The 27,879-nt window shown below is 43.2% G+C and overlaps 1 protein-coding gene across 5 annotated transcripts in view; it reads right to left on the bottom strand.

The window, feature by feature from the left end:
• LOC113986991 (rho GTPase-activating protein 20-like) overlaps positions 1 to 27,586 on the bottom strand; it is a 62,064-nt gene extending 34,478 nt beyond the window's left edge. The window contains exons 1-3 of one of the 5 annotated variants that reach the window (XM_039384322.1): positions 12,494 to 12,530; positions 12,055 to 12,133; positions 11,077 to 11,140 (exon numbers count right to left, since the gene is read on the bottom strand). In XM_039384322.1, coding sequence (XP_039240256.1) covers positions 11,077 to 11,117 — 41 coding nt within the window. In that variant the 5' untranslated portion in view covers positions 11,118 to 11,140; positions 12,055 to 12,133; positions 12,494 to 12,530. Of the gene's footprint in view, positions 1 to 11,076; positions 11,141 to 12,054; positions 12,134 to 12,493; positions 12,571 to 16,903; positions 16,990 to 27,465 lie in introns of those variants that run through there. The other 4 variants (XM_039384321.1, XM_027719208.2, XM_027719212.2 and 1 more) reach the window with 4 other exon arrangements.
• Between the last annotated feature and the right edge of the window lie 293 nt (positions 27,587 to 27,879).

The following is a 27,879-nucleotide window of genomic DNA, read 5'->3' as shown; positions in this document are numbered from 1 at the left end:
AAATATATGAAATTGAATTCCACACTAGTCAGCCAAACACTGAAAAACACATTCCAGCTGCATTCAGTGTGAAAGCAAACACATCAATGCTCACTTCATCAATCCTGTATTTACTAAAAGCCATAAAGCACAAAAATTACTTCTTTTTTCCCCTGCAGAGCTTCCTTGGGGTTTCCTATAAAACTGATACCTAAACAGCATGACCTACAAAATGTTTATTCTTGGTGTTAATGGAGATGTCAGCTTTATTACCTGTTTGTAGTGAAAACAATGAAAGAAATCATACTTTCCTAAGGAGAGTTTAACAGCCCACGTTAAGTGGTTACTGAATCCATGATCCAAATGTCATTTATGCCAATGGGAAGCTTTCCACTGATTTCAGTTGATGATTACGTCAGCCTATCTATGATTTAGATTAAGCTATAAGATGCCTCAAGGGAACAATCTGTTCCGAGGTGGCTCAGCTGGAATGAGCTATTGCAGGTATCTCGGCTGTAAGACATCCCTCTCAGAGACTGCTCATGCTCCATCCTAAACCTCACTCCATTGTTTTATTTATTGTTCTCTACCAGAACTTCTCTCCGCTGATGATATCGTTGCAGTTGCAGAAGTCGATTTCCTCTTATGATGCAGCACCAACACTCTCCACATGACTGATGCCTATTGAAATAAAATGCCATTTTCCTTTTTAACCTCTGAAGTCCTTCACAAGAGGTAGGTGAGAAATCCACCTTTTCAGTAGCAGAGTAGTAAAATGGCAGCTATTCAAAAGGCTGAAACCTGAGTCAGCCCATCCACTTGAGAGGCTGCACTTGGTCTGTCAAACACACATACATAATACCTTTCCAAATTCCTCTTATAGTGAACAACATAGCCTTTATTAATTTCACACATGTGTTCTGTAAGCAAAACTACTGCATGCCTCCAGCAGTGCCGAAGCCTGAGTAAGGGCAGAAGCTCTTTCCAATTTTCATAGAATCAATCATAGAATCATAGAATATCCTGAGTTGAAAGGGACTCAGGAGGATAATCAAATCATAGAGTCATAGAATAGTTTGGGTTGGAATTGACCTTTAAAGGCCATCTAGTCCCATCCCCCTACAATGAGCAGGGACATCTTCAAGCACATCAGATTGCTCAGAGCACTGACCAACCTGACCTTGAATCTTTCCAGGCATGGGGCTCTTAACACCTCTCAAGGTAACCTTTCTTATAGGCCACCTTTAGGTACTGCTCTAAGGTCTTCCTGGAGCTTTCTCTTCCCCATGCTGAACAGTTCCAATTCTCTCAGCCTTTCCTCACAGGAGAGGTGTTTCAGTCTAATCATCTTCATGGCTCTCCTCTGGACCCAGTCTAACAGGTTTATGTCCTTTCCGTACAGAGGACCCCAGAGCTGGACACAGAACTTCATGTGGAGTCTCACCAGAGGAGAGCAGAGGGGCAGAATCACCTCCCTCGACATGCTGGCCACACTACTTTTGATGTCCCACAGGACACAGTTGGTCCTCCTGGCTCCCAGGGCACTGCTGACTCATATTCAACTTGCCATCAACCAGGACCCCCAAGTCCCTTTCCACAGTGTTGCTCTCCAGCCCCTCATTCCCCAGTCTGTACATACATCTGGGGTTGCCCCATCCCAGGTGCAGAATCCAGCACTTTCCCTCATTGAACTTTATGTGGTTGGTGATTGCCCAGTCCTTGCAGGCCTCCCTGCCTTCAAGGGAGTCAACAGCTTCTCCTAATTTAGTGTCATTGGCAAACTTACTCAGTGTACCTTCAAGTCCTGCATCCAACTCATTTATGATGATGTTGAAGCGAATGTGCCTACACACATAGAGCTTACAGCATAAATCTAACCTTTTCTTGGCTAAAGGCTAGAAAGGCCACCAAGCGGAACCTCTGCCAACCCTCCTCACCGTGTTCAGAGACAAAAGAACTTATTTTCTATATCTCAAAGGCCAGTTTTGAATGGCTCTAAAAAATGTCCAGTGTATCTTTTAGGAATAATAAAGTCAATGAATATTCAACCTCAGTAAATATTCAACCTCAAGTCTCTCAGTAAAGCATCTACTTTACCATCACTGAGTCGCAGCTTTGGGCTAGAGCAACCCACTGAGAGAAGCAGGAGCTACTCACATCCTTTCAAGGCTAGTGAAACAGTAGCTATCTGCACAGTAAGAAACGTCTACAGTTAAGCCCACGTTATGGATTTTTGCCAAAACGGATTATCAGTCAGGGACAACGTGTGATTTGTGATCATTAGAGACATCCCCAAAAGCAAGCCAGATCTAGAAGGTAAGTTTCTCCATTTTCTTAATAGAGCTTATATTGGAAATCAGGTAACAATATTTGCACTTTTTTCCTGTGCCTCCTACTCAGACCCTTAAGTTCCTAAAAGTCCTGTGAGAAGGAACTTCAATAACAGCTTAATAGATGCTTGCTTCATATATTTGCTAATGGGGCAGGTCCTGCTAACTGGCGCTTGGAAGCCAACATGGTTTACAGCTGGAAATCCTTTAACACATATTACCCATATTGCACGGCTAGAAGGTGTTTTGCATTCAAGATACTTAACTAAATAAAGTACTGAGAACAATTCTTCAACTAACCAAAAGCAAAGAGCTCCAATGTGGTGTGCAAGAGCTCACCAAATAAGATGAGATAAGATGAAAAAAAAACCCAAACCTCTAACACAGCAGTGAGTACTGATCTGCCTTGAAGAGCTACTTATAGTGCACCACAGTGCAATGTTAAGATTGTCAGGACTTTGACATATACCAAACTTCATTATAAATGATAACTTGGATGTGACTTGCACTATATTCTAGCCAACTTGACTAAATCACCACAGATTTTGACAAAATTATCACAGATTTTGACAAAATCATCACATAAAACAGAACATCATGTTCTGTATGCAAAAAGAAGAGTGAAAAACAAAATGAAAGAAGAGCTTTTCTTGTACACTGAAAAGAACTGTCCGTGCTTGGGACTGAACACAAGACAATGGAGATGGTCCTGTTCATGCTCCCAATTAATTTAGCCTCTATCATGTTGCTAGCTTATTAAAGCATATGGCTTGAAGATTCAGTCCCCATGCTAGAAGGGCTGTGAAGAGAAAGGAGGCTACAACTGCATTACACACAGCAGACCTACCTCCAAAATTTATCAGCAAGGGACTTCATCTTTGAAAAACAGCTGAGGAACAAGCAAAGCCCTGTGTAGGTTCTTAATCATTTGCTCAAACAAGCTGTAGATGGAAAAGGGCAGAAACAGAGATACTACATGGTTCTGCACATTAATGCTATCTAGCTCGAGGTGTTCTTGTGACATGGCTTCTGGCTTGGCACAAACTCACAAACCATCTATAGACGGAGTAAGGAGCTGAAAACAGGGATGCCAACAGTCATACCCATTTCCCATGACTTGCTCAGTCCAGCCTGCTCCATTCCCACTACCTGTTCAGCATGACCATGCAAAGCCCCGTGGGCTTCATGGACAGGCATTCACAGCTCCTTTCACCATAAACTAGACAACACGCAGACAAGGCTCACCCACACAGAGCAATCTGCAGCTCAGAGCCCTACTTAGACTGGCAGATATTTATATATACATATATATAAAGATCCTGTGCATTTTTAAAGGTGCTAACTACTCCTTTCTGTCACTGCCTCCCAAACATGGCCAGTGAGTGCCCTCAGTGAGTCACCCACATGCTCAGGATCTGCCCATTTCAAGTCCTCATCATCCAGAATATGCATTTAATCTAAGTTTATATGGCACTTTATTGTAATAAATAATAATTATACCTAGAGGGTGGAAGTAAGCAAAAAAAGTATAAGCTTGGAGTATAGGAGCGTGTTCCAGGAAGGTGGTAGGTAAGATATGGGCCAACACAAAGTTACTATGCAATTGTAAACTTATACTGACTATTTATAGAGGAGACTTGAATAGACAAGCATAAAACTGTCTTAATCACATGGGCTGCCAACCTGTTTCTGAAAATCTGCTGTCAATTGATCCCTGCTATGCCAAGGGAGCTTCGTTCTGAGGATGCTGGGCATGTTTGCTTGCTGTTATCTATGGTAAATCTTATGCAGTTGAAGCAGCACTTTGTGAAAACAGTGCAGCATTCCAGAAATAGCAAGTCTATTTTCTGCAGCACTCTGTTAAAGTCCCCTAGGCCATCACTGTTGTGCGTACAGTAGCTTTTGTACCATGAGGTAAGTGAGATAATGCTTGGTTTTCCAAAGAGCATTAGTTACTAACTTTTAAAACGCCTGCTTCTACTTTATAAGTGTTCTTTACTGGTTGCAACTTCTTTTTTCCAAGTAATGTGTTTGAACAAATCCAACGCAGTCACCCCTTACCCCTACATTTTTCCTTGTGGTTAGTGTATCTCACAGAGACCCCTCTGCCCTGGAGTATACGTTGGCTTCAGTTCACAGCCTCTAGTGCAGGGCTGTCCTCACTTTCTCTGTGCAAGTAGCTGGACCTCAGAAAGATACAGTGGAAAATACTGCACCCAAGACCAAGCAGTGAGTCCCAACAGGGTCACAGAGACTGCGGACCAAAATGTGCTGCAACCCTCTCTACAGCACTAGCAGGGCAAGCAGAAGCCTGGACAATGGAAGGAAGATGAATATTAATTAGGAGCAAGTTTTACTCAGATAAATAGACAAATTTACATTTTAGGGCAGAAATCAGTTTATCTATATTTTATGTATCACTTATATTTAGGAAATTGGATACCACTCCTCTGCTCCTAAAACCTGATGTACTCATTTTAATACAATACACATTGAAAAAAATATTCCAACTTAGATTATAATAGGATGCTAAAAATTGTTTTGTATAATCTCTGCATGATATCAAAATCTTATTAAACATAATAAAAATTATTATGATGAATAACATGATTAAATGTTCCAGGTGTTGAGGCATGTAACTGTATTACTTTTCTGTAGTCTGGCAGTAAAATACCACATAGCTGTAGGGTAAAATGCATTGTTAAAACAAAATCCTTGCACATTTCAGGATGGAAGCTTGGCAGCTTAACTGAAAACAAGCTCCACTTAAATAATTTTTACATAGCCAAAAGGACAATATTCTCCGCAGAGCAAATATGCACTACAGCGTGGAGGCTGGAGACAGGAAACACGCTTGTGGTTTGGTTTTTTTCCAAGGCTTTTTGTTTTATTTTAACAAACAGCTGCAAGGTGTTTACTCTGAAAATTTAGCACGAGGGCAAAATTCTCTATTGGTATAAATTAGCACCACACATTTTGGTCATATTTTGCCTGTTCCCATCAGAAAATAAATTAGTGCAAGTTATTTAAATCCTATTGAAAAGCTCTTGCAGTGTGGGTGTCCTCCAGTTCTGCTATATAGCTCTTACAGCAATCAACAAGTTCAAGGGGTTTTGGTTCAAGTCCCCTTGAGCAGGGGGGAGGTTTAGGAGATGACATATGCACATGCAGAAGTCAATAAAATTTTTTTGGCCTTTGGAATAATTGTTCCTCTGTTCACCACTGCAGCCCCCCCTCATTTTTACTGACTGACATAGTAGCAACACCTTGAGTTACTCAGTTTCCCAGTTGCACCAGGGAAATGCAATCCAGGCACTGTCTATCCAAACAGAGATTTCATTGTTCAGGCAAACAGAAAAACTCACAAAAAATGATTAACCAAAAAAGTGACCTTTGGGGGGCAAAAAAGAAAAATAATTAAAAAAAAAAAAAGGTAGGATAAACAAAGGGCAAAGAAAAGCCCCAAACTTAACACCCCAGCCCTGCAGTTCTTCACTATTGTTGTCTGGGCTTTTTTGAGCTTCTCATGGCCTACAAGAAGTCTGGAGGCACAGGCTACTTTTGCTACTTTCAACACAGCTTCTTCCTACCCAATCTGAGGAGGGATACAGGGAAGCACTCTGGGATCTCAGGTTCACTCATGTCCCATTAGAAGGATCAAGTATTATTTTAGTAGGCTGAAGGGACAAGGTTTCTGTTCTACCTTAATTTTTTTGAGAAGCAGTAATTGCAACTGGGACATTTAATCCCACTTAATTACAATTGGGACATTTAAAAGCCGAGCTCAACTCCATTGATTTTGACTTACCTCATGGATAAAGCTAACCTTTTATTCAAAAGGGGTTTACATATATCTCCTTGCAAACTGTATTACAAGAGTTCAGCATAGGTCATATAATAAGCCAGGAATTCTGGGCTACCAAAAATAGCTAGGACATGCTGCAGATCTCTACAGAAACAAGTTATTTCAAGCTGATGTGCGCATGAACTGAAAAGATTGGTGTGAGCATCTTTAGAAATCCCTTGGGACCATCGTGTATGGCTGTTAATGAGCCTGCATGTATCTGCCTGCCCTATTGTCTGCAGCTACATGTCTTCACCATGCTTTATCCTTCCACAAAGTACAGCTGTCATTGGAGCCACTGCTGACCAGCATTGCCTGTATCCCCAAAACATAACAGCAACTTGGGAAGAGTATAGAGAGGAAGTTCACTTGTGTAGGAATGGTGTGAGGAAGGCCAAGGCGAAGCTGGAACTGGACCTGGCAAGGGACACAAAGAATAACAAGAAGGGCTTGTACAGGTATGTCAGCCAGGAAAGGAAGCAAAGAAGGGGTTCCCCCCTGTCCTAGTTAGGACAGCTGAGACCAGTTCATCATGGTATGGGTGTAACCCAAAACTGTGTATTCTATAGCCTTCCATGCCATTTCCCAGAAATTGTTAGCAGTAGAGGCCTGCGAGATAGAAAGATGTTCCTGTCCTCATACCCTTTTATAGAATTCCCCGCTCTGAGGGAAGGACTGAGCATTCCTGCCTGAACTGGAGAATATATAAACTTGGAATTTTGGAACCTTTTTACCACTCGTGGGATCCAGAGGAAGACTGCAGATCACCACTCTCAACCAGACTGAGACCACCACCCTCAACTGGACTGCAATCACCACTTTTGACCAGACTGCAATCACCACTCTTGACCAGACTGCAACAGCACTCTCACCGACAGGTTTTCCCCTCACTTTTTCCTTTGGACTCAGGGGGCCCAAAGAACACCACTCTGTACATGCCCCAGGGTGCTGGGTTATATATTTGGGTTTTGTGGGTTAAAACCAATTGTTTGTCTGTATAATTGTACTTATTGTATTATTTTATTAAATTGTTATTCTGACTTATAATCTCTCTTTTGAGTTGAGTCCATTTCCCCTGCTGGTTTACCTTTAAACCAGCACACCCCCGATAAACAATGCTGATAAACTGGTAACAGCAGATGAGGAGAAGGCTCATCTGCCTTTTGCCTCAGTCTTCAGTGGCAGTCTTCAGTGGTTCTCTTCCCACACCTCTCAAGTGGATGGACAGCAAGATGAGAACTGGGGGAGAAGAGATTCTCACTCTAAGAAAAGATCAGGCTTATGACCACCTGAGGAACCTGGATGTACATAAATCTATGAAACCTGATGAGATGCATTCGAGAGTCCTGAGGGAATTGGCTGATGTAGTTTCCAAGCCACTCACCATGACATTCAAAAAGTCTTGGCAGTCAGGTGAAGTCCCAGGTGAGTGGAAGAAGGGAAATATTGCACCCATCTTTAAAAAGGGTAGAAAAGAAGACTCTGGGAACTAAGAACCTGCCAAACTCACCTCTGTGCCTGGGAAGATCATGGAACAGATCCTCCTAGAAGCTATTCTAAGGCACATTGAGAACATGGTGGTGATTTGAGACAGGCAACATGACTTCACCAAGGGCAAGTCCTGCCTGACCAACCTAGTGGCCTTCTACGATGGAGTGATTACAGCAGTGGACAAGGGAAGAGCTAAGGATATAATCTAACTGAAAGGACAGATCACAGAATACTCTGAGTTGGAAGGAACCCACAAGGATCGTCAAGTCCAACTCTTAAGTGAATGGCCCATATGAGGATCAAACCCACAACCTCGCTGTTGTTGACACCATGCTCTAACCAACTGAGCTAATCTCAGGGTCAGTGGACTTCTGTAAAGCCTTTGACATGGTCCTCCACAACATCCTTCTCTGTAAATTGAAGTGATGGATTTGATGGGTGGACTGTCAGATGGATTAGAAATTGGATGGTCGCATCCAGAAGGTAGTGGTCAATGGCTCAGTCACAATGGACATCAGCGACAAGTGGTGTCCCTCAGGGGTCTGTATTGGAACCAGCGTTATTTAATATCTTCATTAATGACATAGACAAAGGGATCAAGTGCGCCCTCAGCAAATTTGCAGATGACACCAAGCTGAGTGGTTCAGTTGACAAACCTGAAGGAGGGTATGCCATCCAGAGGGACCTGGACAAGGTTGAGAAGTGGGCCCACGGGAATCTCATGGGATTTAACAAGGCCAAGTGCAAGGTGCTGCATCTGGGTCAGGGCAACCCACAGTATATCAATACAGGCTGAGGGATGAAGCACTGAGAGCAGCCCTGGGGAGAAGGACTCGGGGGATCTCATGGATGAAAGACTGACACGAGCCAGCAATGTACACTCAGCTCAGAAAGCCAATTGTATCCTGGGCTGCATCAAAAGCAGCATGGCCAGCAGGGCAAGGGAGGGGATTCTGCCCCTCTACTCTGCTCTTATGAGACCCCACTTGGAGTACTGCATCTAGCTCTGAGGTCCTCTGCACAGGAAGGACATGGACCAGTTGGAGCAAGTCCATAGGAGGGATACCAAGATGATTAGAGGGATGGGGCACCTCTCCTACAAGAGAGAATTGGAATTGTTCATCCTAGAAAAGAGAAGGCTGTGGGGTGACCTAATTGCAGCCTTCCAGTACCTGAAGGGAGCCTACAAGAAAGATGAAGAGAGACTATTTACAAGGTCATGTAGTGACAGGACAAAGGGGAATGGCTTCCAACTGGAAGAGGGTAGGTTTCAATTAGTTGAAATTATTAGTTGAATAATTAGTTGAAATTACTTCCTAGGAGGGTGGTAAGGCACTGGAACAGGTTGCCCAGAGAAGTTGTGTATGCCCCATCCCTGGAAGCACTCAAGGCTGGGTTGAATTGGGGCTGATCTAGTGGAAGGTGTCCCTGTCCACGGCAGGAAGGTTAGAACTAGATGATCATCAAGGGCCCTTCCGACACAAGCCATCCTATGATTCTGTGTTTCTATGAACGGTGGGACACTGTGGGATGAACTTCACAAAGCCCCACCACAGACGTGAAGAGAGAATCTGCCCAGCCCTTGTACTGGCTTAAGTTTTTAAGGATCACTTCTTTAAGAGGGATGACCAATATGGGTGCCATATGGAAGATAAGACTGTCACTTCACCCGTCCCAGCTGTAACAGGAACAAATCTGGCTTTGGTTTGCCTCAAGGGCTTTAAACTATATTTTAATACTAATACTACAACACAGGAATTATCCTATTACAGAGAAGAGATTACTTGATATACCTGCTGTTGCCAGCTATTGCAAGCATAATGACCCAGATTCCTTATGAATAGCCGTGCAGCCACACGCACCTGTTTCACACTCTGAACTATCTGCCTACCTATTCAACAAGTGTTTTACATAGCTACTCAGGTATGTTAGTCAGAGGTTCCTGTGCTGCCAGTGATCTGAGCTGTGGAAAAAAGCTATTAGAGGATTTCCAATATCCCTACACCTTATGATGGTAGTTACCTGTTCAGTGCTGCCAGCAATCATGCTGTACTGGGATGCGTGAAAGTACAACTCCAAGTGTTTGGGAGCTCTCTGGTCAGCAGGAGAGCATCTAAAGAACAGAGGAACTTGAGAAGAGGTCAGGAAGCCTCTGAGACGATGTTTTTTCAACCATGGTTTTAGATTCAGGTACTGAAATTATTACCATGTCTTGCCCTTGAGGCTTATTATCCTTTATTGGATCTAGCCCCTGGTACTCAAACACTTAAGACATTGGCACAAAAGAAATCTAAGGACAGACTGTTATTCCCATGATATGATTACAATGCCTCACCAGCAGCTTTGTATACGAGGAAGCAGCTGGACCAAGAGAAGCAATATGTATCAGCCTGGGGAGAGTGTTCAATGTCTATTTAATGCTGACCCTTGTCAGAGGTGAGAGCACCAGAGGCTGCATATCAGCCTTCACATCATTAGAGCCTTTCTGCTTGTTTACACAAGATAAATGATCACAGAGCAGTCTGAAGGAGTTGGTCTGTGATTTCCTCAGGTATGCTGCTGCCCAAACTGCTTGGCCAGACTGTCATTTGGCAGAGATTTCGTTGTCTAAAATCAGGGATACACAATGGTTGGACAACAGCTGCATTCTGCCAGACCTCAAGGCCTAATCCAGAAAGTCCTTAAAACAGTCTGCAGCCAAAAGCACATGTGGACACTGAGACATCTGGACAAGCACAGCCCTGCACTCATCATGATGAGCAGTGCCTCTCACTGTCTTGATCTTAAAACTGTCACAAACTCTATCCAAAGGGAATCAGTTTAAAGCACTAGTGTTAAACTATTAGTCACTTATTGAAAAATTAATCCCTTATTTAAACTTCAATACCTTGCTTCCAAGGATTCCTTCTGGTTACCTCTAGTCCTTTCCATTTAATAAAAAAAGCAACATATCTCTAGGAGTTGCAGCTCATTTCAATCTCCAGATCACTATAAGCCAGTTTCTACGTCATAAATGAAGAACTGAGGGGTTTTGTCAAAAACCAACATATGTACACATACACACACTCAAAACAAAACAGAAAAAACGCAGCAGACGGACAGGAATGCCAATCTCTAAGTTAAAAGGCCATTTGAGGCCTCAGAAAGTTCATTCTGTTCCTTGTTAACAGTTAATAAAATTTTATCCCAGCTACTATTAGGTAAAAATAAGTTTTGTGTTCAAGCACATGGTTTAAGGAAATAATACTCCAGTGTCATAATTAGATTAAATCAAGCATGAATTAGAAATACTATAAAAATGACAACTTGTAGAATATCATCACAAGTTTTTATAATTATGTGCAATTCCATTAAAAAGGAATAGGAATTTGATACAAAATAACAATTAAGAAACCCCCAACACTATTTTTCTACAAATTCATATATCCTTACCTTATGACATACTGAGGGGAGAAATCCAGGAAATTTCTCATGAAGAGATTTCTGCCTATTCTGACTAAGCATAAAATGTTAAAACATCAAAACCTTTCATGAAATGAAAAAAATTTATTAAAAATTCTGATCAACTGTTTCAAGGGTGAATTAAATCTAAAAATTAGACCCAGAAGCAAAGAGCTTTTCATTTGCTTTGTTGACTGAGTCTTTAGGAACAGGATTTCCCCCTCTTTATTGATGACTAGCTGGAGCTTTGTGGAAAAAGTATCATAAATCAAGATAAAATGAGTGGTGACTGTATTCAATCCCTCACATTGGGAAACTATTTTGTGGGATTTTGTCCTTTTTCTAACTTTGATTCATAAAACAGCTCTTCTGTATTTTTGAGTGTATTGAGTCTCTCCGACAAAATACTGTAAGACGAGGGGTGGAGGACACAGGGTTGGAGATGCTGCCACTTTGATTTTCACCTTGGAGGACCACTCTGACAACAGTGACAGCCCTTGTGCTTCCCAAAAAACCTCAAGCCCTGTGGCTTCAGGAAGACTTGTCTTGCAAGGACTTCCTTCCATGGCATGCCTCTTCTACGGGTCAATGAAGGTGCCGTAGAGGCCTCATCCCTTGTGACCACACCTTTTGGGTGGCTGGGGGCACAGGAGGAGGCTTTAGAGATGCCATTTCAGTTGTGTGGGTGAGTGCCCAGCATTACCTGCCCATCCCTTGCTATCCCAGTCACCCTCTCACAATCCTTGGTGTGGCAGATGTGGTCCACACCAGGGAATAGCCCCAAGGCAGGGCATGGCCTTGACTGCCCCAAACAGTGGGAATCTGCCTCTACTGCCGAAGGCACCAGCGTAAAGTGAACGTTTGCCCCATTGGCTTCTCCCCTCCCCGCTCTTCTGCAGCTTCAAGGGAACCCCCTCCCACCCAAACTGTGGCATCAGCATTTGGAATGGGAGCAGGCTGGGATAGTACCTGTCCATGCTAACTCCCGCTCTTGGTTCTGAGCCCACGCCTTCCTGCTGCTGGCTGCTCTGGAGGCAAACCCCCACACCTGTACGGCACACACAGAGACCGACACACATGGAAACTGGCACACACACACAGCATGACAGCCTTTGCCCCTCAGAGCCCCCCAAAATCAGCCACGAGGTGTCACCTGTCTCCCACCATGCCAGGGCTGTGCCCTGCAGCAGGGTGACCCTAAGACATGCCCTATGAGCCACCAGCAGTGGCACCATCGACTAGCCCGGCTGTGGCGGCCCTGGCCAAAGGTGCCGCTCTTCTGCCTGACAGGTGGTGACCCTGGCAGAGGGGCGGCCTCAGCCCAGGGGGTGCCATTCACGCTGATTCTGATCTCACTCTGACAAACTCTGTCATGGTGCCTGTGGGGCTGTGTGAGAGCAACACCCACCTCAGCATTGACAGACAAGGGAACGGGGCGGGGACCCTCTTCCTCATGAAGGCCTCGTCCTCTATCAGCCGGTAAAAACGGCTGCGGCGTGAGGCGCAGGGGCGGGTGCTCCTTCTCCACCCCTCCATGCCATAGTGCACCGGTGCTGAGCTTCACCAAACAAACACACCTCAGGAAATCACACTGTGAGGCAAAATTACTCACTGTCATGGACGTGACTGAAGAATGAGCAAAATTATTGCAACCGAAATATCTACTTAACAAGCTAGTTGCTTGCAATGAGCTTTTATTCCCTTCCTCCCTGCAATCAGTTTTGCCTGAAACACCAAATTCTCATCTTCCCTATAAAAAAGCCCTCTGGCAATTTACATTTATTAAAAGTCTCTATTTTTGTCTTCTTCTAGTCACATAGCTTGGATCATCCACATGTCTTCTGACTAAAACCCTGAAAACACAATGTCCAAGACTCTGGGAACACTCTGTATTTGACTAGCGCCAAGTGGAATGTATTACTAGATTACACATATGATCTTCGTTATCTAGGATATTTAGCCTTTGGCACAGGACCCCTGGAAGATAACATGCCAGAATCACTTACTGTGCACTGGGAGAAGGAAGAGCAGCCTCTCTGTGAATGGCATAACACTACTTCTACGTAGCAAAGGGGAGAAAACACCTTGGAAACTTGTGAAATCCTCAGTTTTTACCTTCCACTTTTTCAACCATAAAAGCCACATAATAAAATTGGGTAGGGATGACATTTTAGGACTTTCCTTTTGGGGTTCTTTAGAAATTTGTTCAGAAAACCTTTTAAAAAATATACTTCAGGGTTTTTCTGAACAGCCTCTGCTTCCAGCTTACACCAAAATATCATAAATATGCTTCATGGTGTAAAAGAAGAGTTGTTTCATTTTTAGTATTTTAACACCTTTATTGTGTAGAGTCACAGATCTCTAAATGGTCGTGCAGACTCAGAAATTGTGAAATTATATTAATAAATTTCAGCATGTAAAAATATCACTTTCAATGATCTGGTCAGGTGTGCAATAGAATAGGGGAAGCTGCCAGTGACTGCAGCACATAGTTTGGCTGTCCCAGTGAAATATCTGAGATGGAAGCAGAAGTCTGACTACACAGACCAAAAACTTGGGTTTTGTCACAAGTGAAAATTGTTTTGAGGGACAGAAGAACAAAGGCTGAAAATCTGACTTGAAACAAATCTTTATTATTCTATATTAACTACTTTGAGATGACAATACCTGATGCTTTAAATCCAGGCCTCAGACATTTCTGTTTCAAGCCTGTCATTTGTGTTGCACTGAACTATATCATTAAGTTGTGCAGGTTTCATTAAAGGACACCAAGAGAAACTAAGAGGAAAATTACAACTGAAGAACAGGTCCAGGGCCAAATATAACTAACCCAAATCCTTTGCTGATTTCATATACATTAATGGAGTAAACAATCAAATTAACTTTTCCTGTATCTGAGAAAAATACCAAAAGCTTACTTTTCCTGTGTATTTCTACTATAACTTTGCTCAAAGTACTTCCAAAGAGGACATCCGATGATGTGGAACAGTCCTTACATGCCTATTCATCACAATTTTGTGATGAAAAAGAAGCTGTGCAGAAAAAAAGGAAGAGAAACAAGAACAGGAAGCAACGGAATAGTCTCCATATTTTCACCTCTTGGGTGTAAGGGCCCAAATTCCACTATAATAGCTGTACTATTTACTATGTTCCTCTGCTGCCTGCAGGTACAAGTCAAGTGAGGCAGGGATTACAGCATGATTGGACATCCGTGCATCAATGTGCCACACAGCCATTCCATAATTCTTCTGCAGGCCAAATATCTTGTATCTATCTTTATATGGCTGATGTGCTAAGGTAAGATTTGTAAGGAAGGCTGAACTTTCATTAAACCAAACGCTATAGCTGGAGAAAACAAAGACAAGCTTTTAAGCACACAAGATTTTCAGATCTACTTCTCTTTCAGGACTTGATAAGAGGACAATGGCACAAAACAAGCCTCTGCTATTTCCAGCTAGATCATCTTGCCTTGGTCACATCCTTATGACAGCTACAACAACATCACCACTAAAAATCCTTAATTCTCTGAATGCTAAATAGACATCTCCAGATGTCACAATGGTTTCTTTGAATAAATAGCATTAATAAACTTTAAAATGCCCCAAAGTAAGTCTGTCCAAAGCAGATGCCAATGCATTTTATGAAAATGCTCTGTATATAAACCAGGGACACCTGACATATAAAGTGGTATAAAAATACAAACCGACTTGGCTTCTAAGTATTTCCTGCCCTTTTAAACTTTGCACTTGTTCATTAATTTCAACAAATATTGAGGTGAGCCAGCTGCTGAGGTGAGAGCATTCAAATAAATCCCTCACAGATGTTTGTTAACTTCAGATAGGAGCTTTATTATCTACAAGTCATTAATCAACCATTAACAAGTAAGTGTTATGGAGTCCCAGTATTAAGGTTCACTGCCAGAGAAGAATAATGGATTTTGCAGACTGGCTGTGTCTACAAGAAGGAGAACTAAGAGCTGAGACAGGTCTGAGGTAAAACATTTGGAGGAGATTAGAAAACATGAGAAGTCATTTTGTTGCTCTTCAGCTCTCCTTCAGAGAAAGCACTTCACAAGAGTTAAGCATTTACACAACAAACTGAGTGGAAAGATCAAACTCATCCATCAGTTCAGTGATGAAGAGGCATGTGCTTTGTACAGCCAAACAGGGAAGTCAGGCACAGGTGAGAATTGCTGCTCCTGTGAACAATAGTAAACACCATCCAAAGCGTCACCCTCTAACTCAAAGACTCTGAAGCTATAAAACCACCTGCTCTGACTTCAGGGCCCTCAGACTTCACCCAATACCTCTCACAAAGGCCACAGACTTCAGTTCAAACCAACAGGAGCAGCTAAATTGTTGCATGCCACAGACAGAGGACAGACATGATTGAGGCAGCATCCATCAGTTATTAAAGCAGCAGGGTCGGTCAGGTAGGCAAAGCATCGCTCTTACTGCAGAACAAGGCAACAGTCCTCTTCACCACAAAGTTTCTGCCAACTGGCCTTAAAAAAAAGTCCTTTCACAAACCAGAAATAATTCTGATCTGGGCTATACAAGCAAGACATATTTACGCTTCAGAAAGCGTAAAATTCTTAGGTGAAAACACACATACTGAGTGTGTATCACACTCGGTGCCTCTCCAGCTATCTCCAATTTCTGATACTTATGGAGCAGGCAATAAAACAAATTAAAAAGCAGAACTAAAGAAAAATGTTAATATCTGAACCCCAGCAGGCAAATGAAATTTGCCTCTCCTATTTTGCAACTCTCATTTTTTTTCACAGAGTACTTTCACAGGTTTCTGAAATACTGTGGAGTTCTACATGATATCAAAGCAGATACTAGTTAGATCAAACACAAACAACTTTCCAAAGCTCTGACTTCCTATATACTGACTACTTAACACGCCACAGAGTAGGAAAAAATATTCCTTACAAAGCCATACTCTAATTTCCCTCAATAACATTTCTTCATAAAGAGCAATACACAGCTGGAAGCATTAACAGCCTGCCAGATGGTTCACTTCTCAATAAACACATTTTGTAAGTTTAAAGTCTAATGAACTGTAGTGCAGGGAGACAAAAGTTACGCATGGAGAGTGGTTCAAATGGCAGGTCAGGGCTGGGGCTGGACAGGGGACTAGCTCCATAGAAATTCCCATTTCTATGGCAGCTTTACATTGGCGGAGGGAGGAGGAATGGCTGATTCTGGCAGAGGACAAGGACAAAAAATGCTGAATGCTTAACACCCACATACTCAGCCCCACAAATGCTAATACTGGACAGGAGAAGGCTTGATCACCAGATCCTGGTCCACAGCATTGTCCTGAGTCAGCAGGTGCTTCCAGATCCCTGGAGAGCCTGTACCGTTCAGCAGGCAATGACAGAAGAAACTTAGCTCAAATTAAATTGCACAGTTCCACAATAAACAATCCTGAGTTATGCCTGGCACTGCATAAGCATACAAGGCAAAAAGCAGGGAACATCTTCTTCTGCCCATGCCACCTCCCCATGAGGCACTCACAGCCAGTCACAAACTATTTACAACTGAACAGCCCAAATGTCACATGCCCAGTTGCAAATTGCAGAGCAGCTTTGCCCACCCATTTGGGTACAAACAGCTTAGTGTGGCAGCACTGGGGAAACCCATGAGAGTTCTGTCACATCTTTCAGCAGGTTTTGTAGTTGTGCAGCTACCAAGCAGCATGAATTGTGTTCAACAGCCTGGCATGGACAATAACTCAAAAACATTTCAAGTTTTGAGAATGAGGCTGAGAAAGTACAAAACAGTACAGCAACCAAAACTCACTGACTCACCTTGAGGCCGATCTAGATCTGCTAAGTGCTTTGACAAAGATCAAAGATGGTGCAGACTGGCGTCTCTGGGCCAAACTCTTCATTTTCTGGTTGGAAAGAGAAACAAAATGAAACCACAGGTGAGATTTGGAACAGTAAGTGCATGCATACAGAATGGTTGCAGCCAGACTTCCATTTCAGACTATGGGAAAAAGGCTGAGTTACTGCCATCAGAAACCCTCAAGGGGGAAAATGGTTGTAAAATATCACCTTTGAGAAAAACAGGAGCATGACCAGAAAGCCGGTGATAAAGAAAAGCTGATTATTAGTGTCTATACACAGATACCTGTGGTACACTGCACACATGAAATAAACACCTAAAGATGGTCCTCAACCACTTTTTGTCCCTTAATAATTTATTGTACTTTAAATTTATCAATTTTCCAGAGAGTGGCTTAAATTTCAAGTGCTTCATACATTTCTATGTCAGATCTGACATCTACCATAAATTAAGGTTTGGAATCTATGCACCTAACTTTACGTGCTATATTGGGTTACCTTTTTCTTTTCCAAATCTTCAGAGATGAGTGCATTTTCCTTCTCTGCTTATCTAGCTGGAACATTATATCTTGCCTATCAGTAGCCAATCCTGACAGTTTTTTCATTCCTGATTATGTATGGGAAAAATAGGATAGTGGGAGGCAGGACAGTTGTTAGCACAGAACTAGGAAGAGACTGAGAAAAAGAAGACACTCAAAGACAGAGAACGCAGCATGAAAAAAAAAAGACAAAGCACAAGGAAGAGATGCAAATATCAGTAGCTAACAAGGGAGCGTGGATTTCCGTTCACTGAAGTTGAACACTACAATAAAAATACTGAGAAAAGAAACAATACTGCTTTCCCCAGAGGTAAAAAAATTTCAAAAGCACCCACAGGAGACAAAACCACACATTTCCCTGAACACAAATGTATTCACCACATCATATTCACTCTCCCTCCTGCAGCCAGAAGCAGGACCGAGTAGTCCTGGCCCTGACCCTGGAGCTGCTCTCTTCAACGGGTTGTGCAGCCTGCTGCTGAGGTGCCTGACCTCTCCCCTCACTGACCCTCCACCAGAAGGGTGATTGTTACCTTATTTAGCTTAAATACTTTTCAGAATAAACTGGTGAACAAAAGAACTGGGGTCAAACTCCTCCTGAGATGCCAACAGGGCAGTATCCGATGCTGCAGTGGTCCCTTACACTACCCTGGCCACCACCCGCAAACCAGGTGAACCTTTAACAGTCATGAAGTCTCTGTTCCCAGCTAATCGCAAAGCATGACTTTCTTCCTTCATCCTAAAAATAACCACTGACTATCAGGAAAAATATGTCAGAACAGTCAGAACAACTGATTCTTCTGCCAATGTATGTGCTGGATGTGGCACACATTTTGTTTGGGCAGGTGCACAGCGTGCTCCCCTTGGAGAAATTGAACTCTACAGTACTATTTTACTTGCTTTTGACAAGGACATTTCTTTTATTCACTGCAATGCATCTGTTATTGTGTCATTTTTTTTTTGGTTCTCCCTTTATTTATGTAAAGCACGCTTCTTTGTTTTGTCAAGATACTCAGTTATAGCTATTGTGCAGCAATTGTTATAAATTCAACCATGTAATTTCAATTCACCTTTAAAAATTATCCCCTTCTCCCTATTTGATCAAAAATTAACCTTCTCAAGACTGATAAATTAAGTCTGGGAATATTTAGCTGTCTCAGATCAGACTATAACTGGGTAACAGCAGATTACTAACAAAAGAGATGCCCATTTTTGATAGATTTGAAATAAACAAACAAATAAATATGCTAATTTTTTCTAGTGAATGAAATCTGTTTGTCTTACTGCTAGCAAATCTGAAAAGCTGTTAGCAATTTTAAAAGTAGCATAGCTGCAAATATGAAGGAAAAAAGAAACCTGTTTAACAATGCAGTCTAACATCCTACAGAAGATCAGCCACATATTTCACACAAACAGCAGATTTTAGGAGTTTATATAAAGCATCGACTCCCAGTGGGAAATGTATTGTAATTTACTCATTATTGGGCAGGTGGCTTTTGGGGGGATAAAAACTGGAACATCTCAGGTCCTGCAAATGCAGTGAAAGTTTGTATACTTTCAAAGAGATCTTAATTCCTTTGACTTCTCAGGTCTGAAAAGAAAGCAGCATTTTGAAATCTATGGCAATTATGGCAATTCTTTTCATGCTTGGGTTAGCAGTGCTGAATAGTGCCTGTGGCAGTGAGATTCTAGTCTTGACTTAAATGTCTGAAGACAAAGGTGAAGTCTAGAGCTACAGCACGTTTAATAAGAGCTCAAATAACTGGCAGAGATAAATCTGTTGGAAGACATTCCAGGCAGTCTGTGATCCAGCCTCTCTGAACTTGCTGAGAGCAAGATCCATTTGAGCAGGCTGCTCTGGGCCACCACTAGTCCAGGTCTGTATTACCTCCAAGGATGAGATTCCACAGCCTCTCTGGACAAAATCTTAGTACAGCTATTAAGCAAATCTTAGGAGAAAAAAAAAAGCGCCTCAAAACGTAAAAGGATCACTGCAAAACTGAAGTGAGTCAGGTCAGCTGTATGCAAATAAAAACATTACACAGAGACATTGACTACAGACAGAAAGGAGTGATTTGTTTTCATTTTGCTATGTACAGAGTTTGGGAAGAGAAAATAAGTGACCATCACGACAACTTAAATTCATTTACTTTGAGAAGGAAGAGGATAAATTCATATTTGGTTGAATTGGTTTCATTAAGTTGAACCAAGATGCCTGCTCTACTCAATTTCACTGCCTTTACATGCAAGGATGGCAATGTGGAGAAGAGGAGATACATCCTGAACATCTGTAGTAAGAGAAGATGTTTGGAAACAAAAGGAGATGCAATGACCAATTATCTAAGTATGGGACACAGAAGCATTTCTCAACATACGTCCCACACCATTACCTCCCATTTTTTCATGTAAATATTAGAAAGGTCAACAGCAAGAGAAATCCTCATACTTGCTGGCTGAGTCACATCCATGTGAAATGTATCATAAAATCAGTATCCATAATGAATGTTTACAGTGTGCTAAACACAAAGATGATAATCTTGTATCAGACAGGACAAACTAGAGTTATTTTTGTCTTCCTCACATTCAAAAGCTTGAGTTCCTGCCCTCTCCCCTCTGATTCAGGTTTAACTTCATATTTTCTGCATTTCTGGTGGTGGTTGTCTTGACTGCTTTTTAACAGAAACAAAAAAGTTTTGCATTATTAGTTGTTGGACTGGCAGTAGTATTTGGCCACTTTCTGGTATAAACAGACACAGGCCTATAGATTTCAAAAGAATGAATTTACACCAGATATTGATCACACCTACACTCTGAAACACTGTTTCATAAACTGTAATGAGCAGATCAGCCCACCATGCTGAGGACAATAAGCTTGCAAACCATCACTGAAAATATGCTATCCCTCCTCAAGAATCAGAACACTCTAGGGATTACAGCAAAACTTGCATAAGTATCTCACAAGTCATCAGATGGAGGAAAAATCTATTCCTGACTGCCAGTATTCTGCCTCGCAGTGGATAATGGTACTATATGGAATTTACACAAAATAATATATTGTCAAGTTATGATATTGATTTCCATTCTGCGAAAATGGTAACATAGAGCAGCATCTTCATGAGGAGATCAAAAGAACTGGAACTGTCTTGCATGTTACATGTATCGCTTAACTATATCACGCTTATAAAGAGAATTGCAGAGCGTGAATTAAAGAACGCATTAAAAAAAAATTATTGGTACTTGCTATTTTTTTTGTGAGGGCAAATAACTGAAGTAACACATATATAGTGTACGTAATATTTTCAAGTATTTAGAGGAGTTAAAATCTATGCAATAAGCGGACACCCTGCAGCAGCTACCGCAACCATATAGGAGATAGGAGCAGGCAGGCTAAGGCAGGGATTGTGTGCTGTGGTTCCCCAGGAGCACACTGCCCACGTTGGCAGGTTTAGATGCCTGACCCACGCAATGGTCAGACACGTGCAGGAGAATTCCTCTCACTCAGCCTCTGACTCACACACCTGAGCTATTTGCCCTGTGCTCCTTTTTGAGACAAGAGAGAGAAAAGGACACATTTAGGGCGCAGTTCATCTTATCTGAGAACTTTTCCTTCACTGACTGTAAAAGAAAACTAAGGTGACCAAGAAAATTGAGTTAATCATCTCAATCCTATTCTAGCTGCCTGAGCAAAGGACAGGGAACGAGCAAATCTGTGAGCTCAGTAACACAGGGAACAATTGTCTTCTTGTATTATTTTGAGCTTACGATGAGAAAATGATGTTACCTGATATCTATTTAAGAGACTCACACAAAATTATTTAGTTCCTGACTGACAGGTAAACATTGCAGAAATGCCTCCTCAGCAACGTGCAGATAACCTTGTTAAAGCCTCGTCAGACACTAAAGGATTTCAGGCCCCTGATTTACAGGCTCACTCCAGAAGTGGGTCAAGGCTGGGACATCTCCTGGGTCATTTAACTGGTTGACAGGGACAACCCTCAGATGTGCCAATGCCTTGAGCTGAGGCTCAAATGGCTAAGCTCACCCTTTCACTGATTTATTTTTCTAATGAAAGGAAGACTGATTTTAACAAAGCCTACTCTTTAAAAAAAGTATCTGAGTTAATAACTGAGCAATTTCATCCATGCAAACTCTGGTCCTGTTGTCTGAGCAACCAACCATATCTGTGGCATGCATTTCTGGTTTAGCTAGACATGAACCAAAGCACAGAACACAAATCCTTACTAAAAACTGTGAGGCAAAGTTCAGCTAACAGCCTCAATCAAAAAATCAAAACAACCATCAGCATGTATTCCAGGACAACTGGGCATCACTCTTTCCCCTGTATCACGGGGCCACTTATGAGAGGCAATATATAATTTTTTCCTACATACTATAATCCAGCATTTGTTAGACTCACAGAGTAGAGTCGTCTAAAAGTACCAAAAATAATAAGAATGTCTTATAGTTTGGTAAAGCAAGAAATAGACCTATACTGACCTATAACATTCTCAGGCCCTCATAAGCAGGGTGAGAAGATGACTGCATTTGAACTGCTGGCTCAGGCAGCTGAGACGTAGGTCCCACAGAGAGACCATTTACCATAAAGGCAGAGCAGGTGACAAAACTATGTGCCTTTGTTTATGCTGGCAGAATAGTTTTACTATACAAGGACTTTCCTAAAAAGAAAGCCATTTTTGGATGGATGATTGAGGAAAAATTTGCAGGGTCACAAGAGGAAAGAGCTATCAACACAGTGGAAGCAAAAGCACATCGTTGTGGTACAGCAGCTGCTAGAGAGCAAAGCAAAGATTGAGATGGAAGGCCATCTCAGAGCAGAAAGAAAAATGTATAAAAGAAACTAAGAGCAAGATATGTTCTGCAACTACTTCCCAAAGGTTGCACATCTTTGGAAGCACTGATATAGATGTCTTCAAAAGATCTCATCCATCTACATCACAAGATGGAGATGTCGAAGACCAGTAAAAATGTAGACGAGGGAAGCATTGAATATTTTGCTTGTGGGTCCTACAGTCAGCTCACCGGATTCATAGTGCTCAGACCACTGACTCCATGGTATTTTTTGATGAAGCCCAAAGTTTCCTTTCAAGCCTGACAAAAAGCAGGAAGGTTAACACATGGACACAATTCTGCCCCGGTTTCTGTACAGTAAGGCTTTCTCAGGAGCAGTTTACAGACAACAGAGAGAGGAGATTCAAGCAAAATTAAGTAAACAGGCAATAATTTGACATCTGCAGTTCTTGAGTATTAGATCCTACATAACCTGTCAAGCGCCTCTCTTTCCTACTGCCACCATGAGGGACAAAAAAACCCCAAGGCTGAGAAAATCAAGAATTAGAACACATTGTTTTATGCATAATTTTCATTTCTCTCATGGACAGACAGGAGAAGGAGTGCTCATAATTAAAGTAGTATCAGGAGGCACATCACAACAGTAAGTTACCATAATCCAGCACAGGTCGCCAAGGTGATTTTAACCTAAAGACCAATTAGGTGGATGATTTCATTAAATTAGGTCTCTTTTGGTCCTTATCAGAGATAAAATTGCTGCAAGATATATCTGCAGGATGACAGGAATTGTCCATCACTTCACTAAAGAGTGTCAGAAGTGGTCCTGGACATCTGAGATTTCAGCACTACCAGGTGTGATTTTGGAAGCAACCCACCAGATCCTTAGCCAGGATCATAGTAAACAGGACAGAGTATTGCAGGAAGAAGAAATCTTTGCTTACGAAGCTTTATGTTAAAAAATGTACACATAGGGGCATGAGATCAGCTAACATGAGATCAAGGTATCATCAAATACAATGGGAAATACATACTTTTTTTGCGCAGTGAGACAAGTAAAGGGATGAAGATTATGTATGACTAGCATTACCCTTCCAATGCCAATAATTTGCCTGAATTTTATCCATTTAGTACACTGTTGGGGGACACTGTAACTCCTTTCCCTGCCAGTAAACTGTTGCTGTATTTGTGATCAGAATCACAAAGAAACATATTTTTATGGTGATGGAATACCTTATTTCAAGTCTCAAACCATAAATACTAATTTGCTAAGTGTGCAAAATGGTTATTTTTTTGCACACATTGTAGGAGTAAATATTAAAAATTGCTGACCCCCAAAACATTTTAAGCAGTTACTTGAGGCAGCAAAAATCCTAAGAGTGACTCCTTCTGTTGCCAGATACTGTTTTGTGTAAAATATTCAGGGTTGGTTGGAATCTAGCCCCTCTAAGAAGAGAGAAGTGAAACACCAGGAACTTATAAATATGGTTAAATGACCACAGCTGCTACTGCTGACATGGTTACCTCAATATAAAAGACATCTCTGCTGCATAGTTTGTTTTGATAAATTTGTAGAAATAAGCTCTATCTGTATAATCACTCTTACTCATGTTACTTCAGTCCACTTCAGAGTTGCATCAATTTATTGGTATTGGTTACTAAGGTGCTGAGAACACAGCTGCGTTGGGCAGGACACGTCTCAAGAATGAAGGAATGAAGGAATGAAGGACCACTGCCTCCCTAAGATCTTGCTCTGTGGTGAACTTGCCACTGGCTGCCGCAAGAGAGGAGCCCCGAAGAAAAGATACAAGGACTCCCTGAAACAACATCTCAGCCTTGGCCGTATTGATCATTATAACTGGTCTACTCTGGCCTCAAACTGGAAGGTCTGGAGACACACCATCTGTAACGCTGCTGCTTCCTTTGAGAACACACGCAGGATTGCTCTCGAGGAGAAAAGACAACACAGAAAGAACCGTGTTTTGCAGAATATACCACCTAAGGAGTCTTTCTGCTGTGCCCTTTGTAATAGGACATGTCTATCTCGTACTGGCCTTATTAGCCACCAGCGTGCTTGTAACAAATGTGGATAGAGCCTTCCCAAATCTTCGTTCGCGAAGCCTAGCCATGATGATGATGATGATGGTTAGTAAGGTAAACAGTCAATACAAAACTTCTCTGCAGGTCAACCACACATAGTCCAGTGACTCCAGTAAGTCCACTAAAGGAGGGAATCTAGTCCAGAATTTTCCAAAAGCATTAACTAAAACATTGCACTTCAATGTCACCTTTTAGCAGGGTGCCTTGAGTGCATTGTAAGCATTTAATAGAGAGAACCTCCCACTGCCTGTGAGGTAGGTTAGCAGTGCAAACCATTTTGCATGCCAAGAAAAGGAAAAGAAATGGTTCCAGGAAATTAGTTTAAATAGTCATACAAAATACATGAGAAAAACCCTAGATATTTTCTGTCTCTCTTCTGGTTCTATGGTGTGATCAAGCATGTGATCTTTCAGCTTCATTTTGACAGCCAAGCAGCAGATGAAGTAGGAGTTCAAAAACCACAGAACAATGTAGCAAATCTCAGCTAATTTGAGAAAGTCAGGAGAATAAAAAGGCAGAAAGGTTCAGTGGTCGTTTAGTGTCACATATTTGGAGATATTTTTGCCAGAAAGTAAAATAATTGATATTAAATACATATTTGCAAACAAATTGCTGTGTCACAAGTATCAAAACTGATTTCTTGCCATCACATTCTTCCATTTAACTGTATGCAACCAATACAAACAATGTAAGCTCCCTTGTAGCAAGAAAGACTTTCTGTATTGTAAAAAAAACTTGATGCTTTGGCACTGAGTGGAAGACAAAACAGAGGGATATATAGAGTCCATGGGACCCAAGTAGTAAAAGAAATATTTGAACTGTCACTGAGATCCAGCTTCAGGCAAAATTAGGAATAGCCCACTGCTGTACACGCATAAAGGTAGGAATCTTCTTCCACAGAGAGGCACAAAGAGGTGGTGTGCTAGTAGTCTCAAGGGAGCACCACAGCCGTGGACAAGCAGCTGAGCAGTTGGCTGGATGTTGGTGGCTGCCTGTGTCGGTTGTGCATGATGTGCAAAGCTGCCATATGCTGCACGGCCCAGCCAGGGTCTCAAGCTGCTTCTCCACAGGAGGATCTCCATCTGTACCCCTGTTGCATGTGCCTCCAAGCTGAGGAATTCCAAAAGGGCTGCCAAGATCCGTAAAAAGTAATATCCCTGCTCTCTTGTCAGCGCTGGCAAAAACAAGGTCTGCATTCCTTTGACTGTGGGCTCTTTGGAGCAGGAATGGGAAACACAAGTGCTACCATTAATATTTGTCCTCAGAATGCTGAATTATGAAGTAGAACTTGCAAGAAAAAAGTGTTCATCTTCACAGTACTTGAACATAACTTCTCATTTCAGGTGGGTGCCTGGCATCAGGGCTCTGCCAGGTTGGAAGGTACATGGTACTCTGTCTTCAGCAAAAATGAAAGAAATGGTTGATAAAAATCAAAGCTCACACATATTGAGCCATCTCAAATTAGACCACAGTACTCGGAGAGGGTGAGTATCTACTGCATCATTTTGCCCAGCTGGGCAGCACAAGGTACTCCACCACTCTGTGTAGGTGTATCACACACCCACTTCAGAAACCAATCAGGTATTAACTGCAATGTAGTAGAAGTCTTGGCCAAACACTCTCCAGGCAACCATCTCACCACTGGCAGCAGCTGTCATAAGAAGAGGTCCCCAGGGCTGCAGTCAGGCTGTAGAGGTATGTGGCTTGGTGGGACACAGTACACATGGACAGAACCCATGGAAATAGAGCATCACTTCCCAGCCCTAAGAGACACATCAGCAGGTGAGGGATCAGGATTCCTTTCTGCACCACTGTGCCATAGCCAGCAAAGTCCCAATGACTGCTTAGCCACAGGATTGAACACAATCTCAGCCTCTAATACCATGCATCCTAAATTCACCAGGTGGACAGATTTAGTAAAGGACACCGTAGCCTGGCCAGTCATTCTAATCCTGCCAGCCTATTTGGCAGTCCTCTGAAGTGCACCTCTAAAGACAAGGCAGTGCATAGATTTAAATACCATTGTGAGGCAAAATTGGTAAGGCAGGAAAGCACCAGCTCTTCTTTGGATAGAAAAACACTACAGCACTTGCTAAACCAAGGAGAAAAAAAGAATTCATGTTTTATACAGTGAGAAGAATGTGGTTATTACAGCTTGCTCATTTCATTTAAGTATAAGGCAGAAACAAGTGCTTGGCTGTACGCAGAAGGGAGCATTCTGCACTCGATCGTGTCAGATGCTGAAAAGCGATTTGAGACATCAAACAGATTTTACAAGCAGTTTTGAAGATGGGATGAAGCTCTTCTGCCATCAATTGTGATATATTTAGCGCAAGGCGCTTCTTCAGGAAGCCTCCTATACGTCTCTTGCACAAAGCACGTGTGAGAGAAGCCAGCAAACATCCTCATCTCTAGCAAACCCTCCCCTCGCTCTCCCCAGGCACACACGCAGCAGATACCTCTTAGATCCCCTGGATAACCATTCTGCAAACCTTTCCCCAGCAAAACCTCCAGACATCCACACAGCAAAGCTCCCTTTAGGTCTCCCCAGGACATCCATGCAGCAAACACCCTTGTCGCCCCAGCACATCCATGCAGCAACATCCCCCGCGCCCGATCACCGGGAAATTCATGCAGCAAAGCCCCCTGGCTCCACCGAACACCATCCAGCAAACCCTTCCCGAGCTCCCCGGGACAGCTGTGAAGCGGCGCTCCTCACCTACCGCGGACATCCAGGCACCAGCCTCCCCTTGCCGCCGGGATATGCATGCAGCAACCCCGCTGAGGTCCTGGAGGTTATCGACCCGGGAGAGCCCGCGAGCCCCACTGGGCAGCGCCGCACCTCCAGTTCCCCGGGGCACCCGTGCACAAGCCCTTCCCGCCGACAGCCCCCGCTTCCCCGGCTGCTCCCCCGGCAGTCCCGGTCCCGCCGGCGGCGTGCAGGACCCGGGGGCGATGGTGCGGCGATGGTGCGCCCGATGGGGCCGCGCTGCCCCGCGGTGCCCCCCGCGGGGGGCTCGCGGGCCGTGGCGAGGGCCAGGCAGCTCTTTCCCGTGTGGTCTCCAGGGACGGCCTCACCTTCTTGCTGTCGGCGGCGGCAGCGAAGCCCCTGCCCTCGCCGCTCACCGAGGACGAGCGGCCCGGGCCGAGGTGCTCCTGTTGCGGGGACATCACGTCCATGCAGCCCCGCGCCGCCGCGCTCCAGCCGCGGGGACACCCGCACCATGGACAGGGCGCGCCGCGGCGGGACACGCCCCCGCTAGTGGGACACGCCCCCTGGGACACGCCCTCGCAGGCCACGCCCCCGTCTCGGGCCCCGCTCTGCACAAGGCGGGGCCTGGAGGCGGCGGGCGGGGGGGGTAATACGCATGCGCGACCGGTGGTCTGGGGGGGCGCGAGCAGACGGCGCTGGGGTGGTGGGCGCGCGCTAATGCCGCGCCTGCGCGCGCTCGCTACTGAGGCGGGAGGCGCGAGGGCATCCCGGGAATGGGG

The sequence above is a fragment of the Pipra filicauda genome, unplaced genomic scaffold (assembly GCF_003945595.2).
Source record: "Pipra filicauda isolate LSUMZ 115617 unplaced genomic scaffold, ASM394559v2 scaffold346_size766342_pilon, whole genome shotgun sequence".
Lineage (NCBI taxonomy): Eukaryota > Metazoa > Chordata > Aves > Passeriformes > Pipridae > Pipra > Pipra filicauda.
This window is presented reverse-complemented; position numbering and strand designations above follow the sequence as displayed.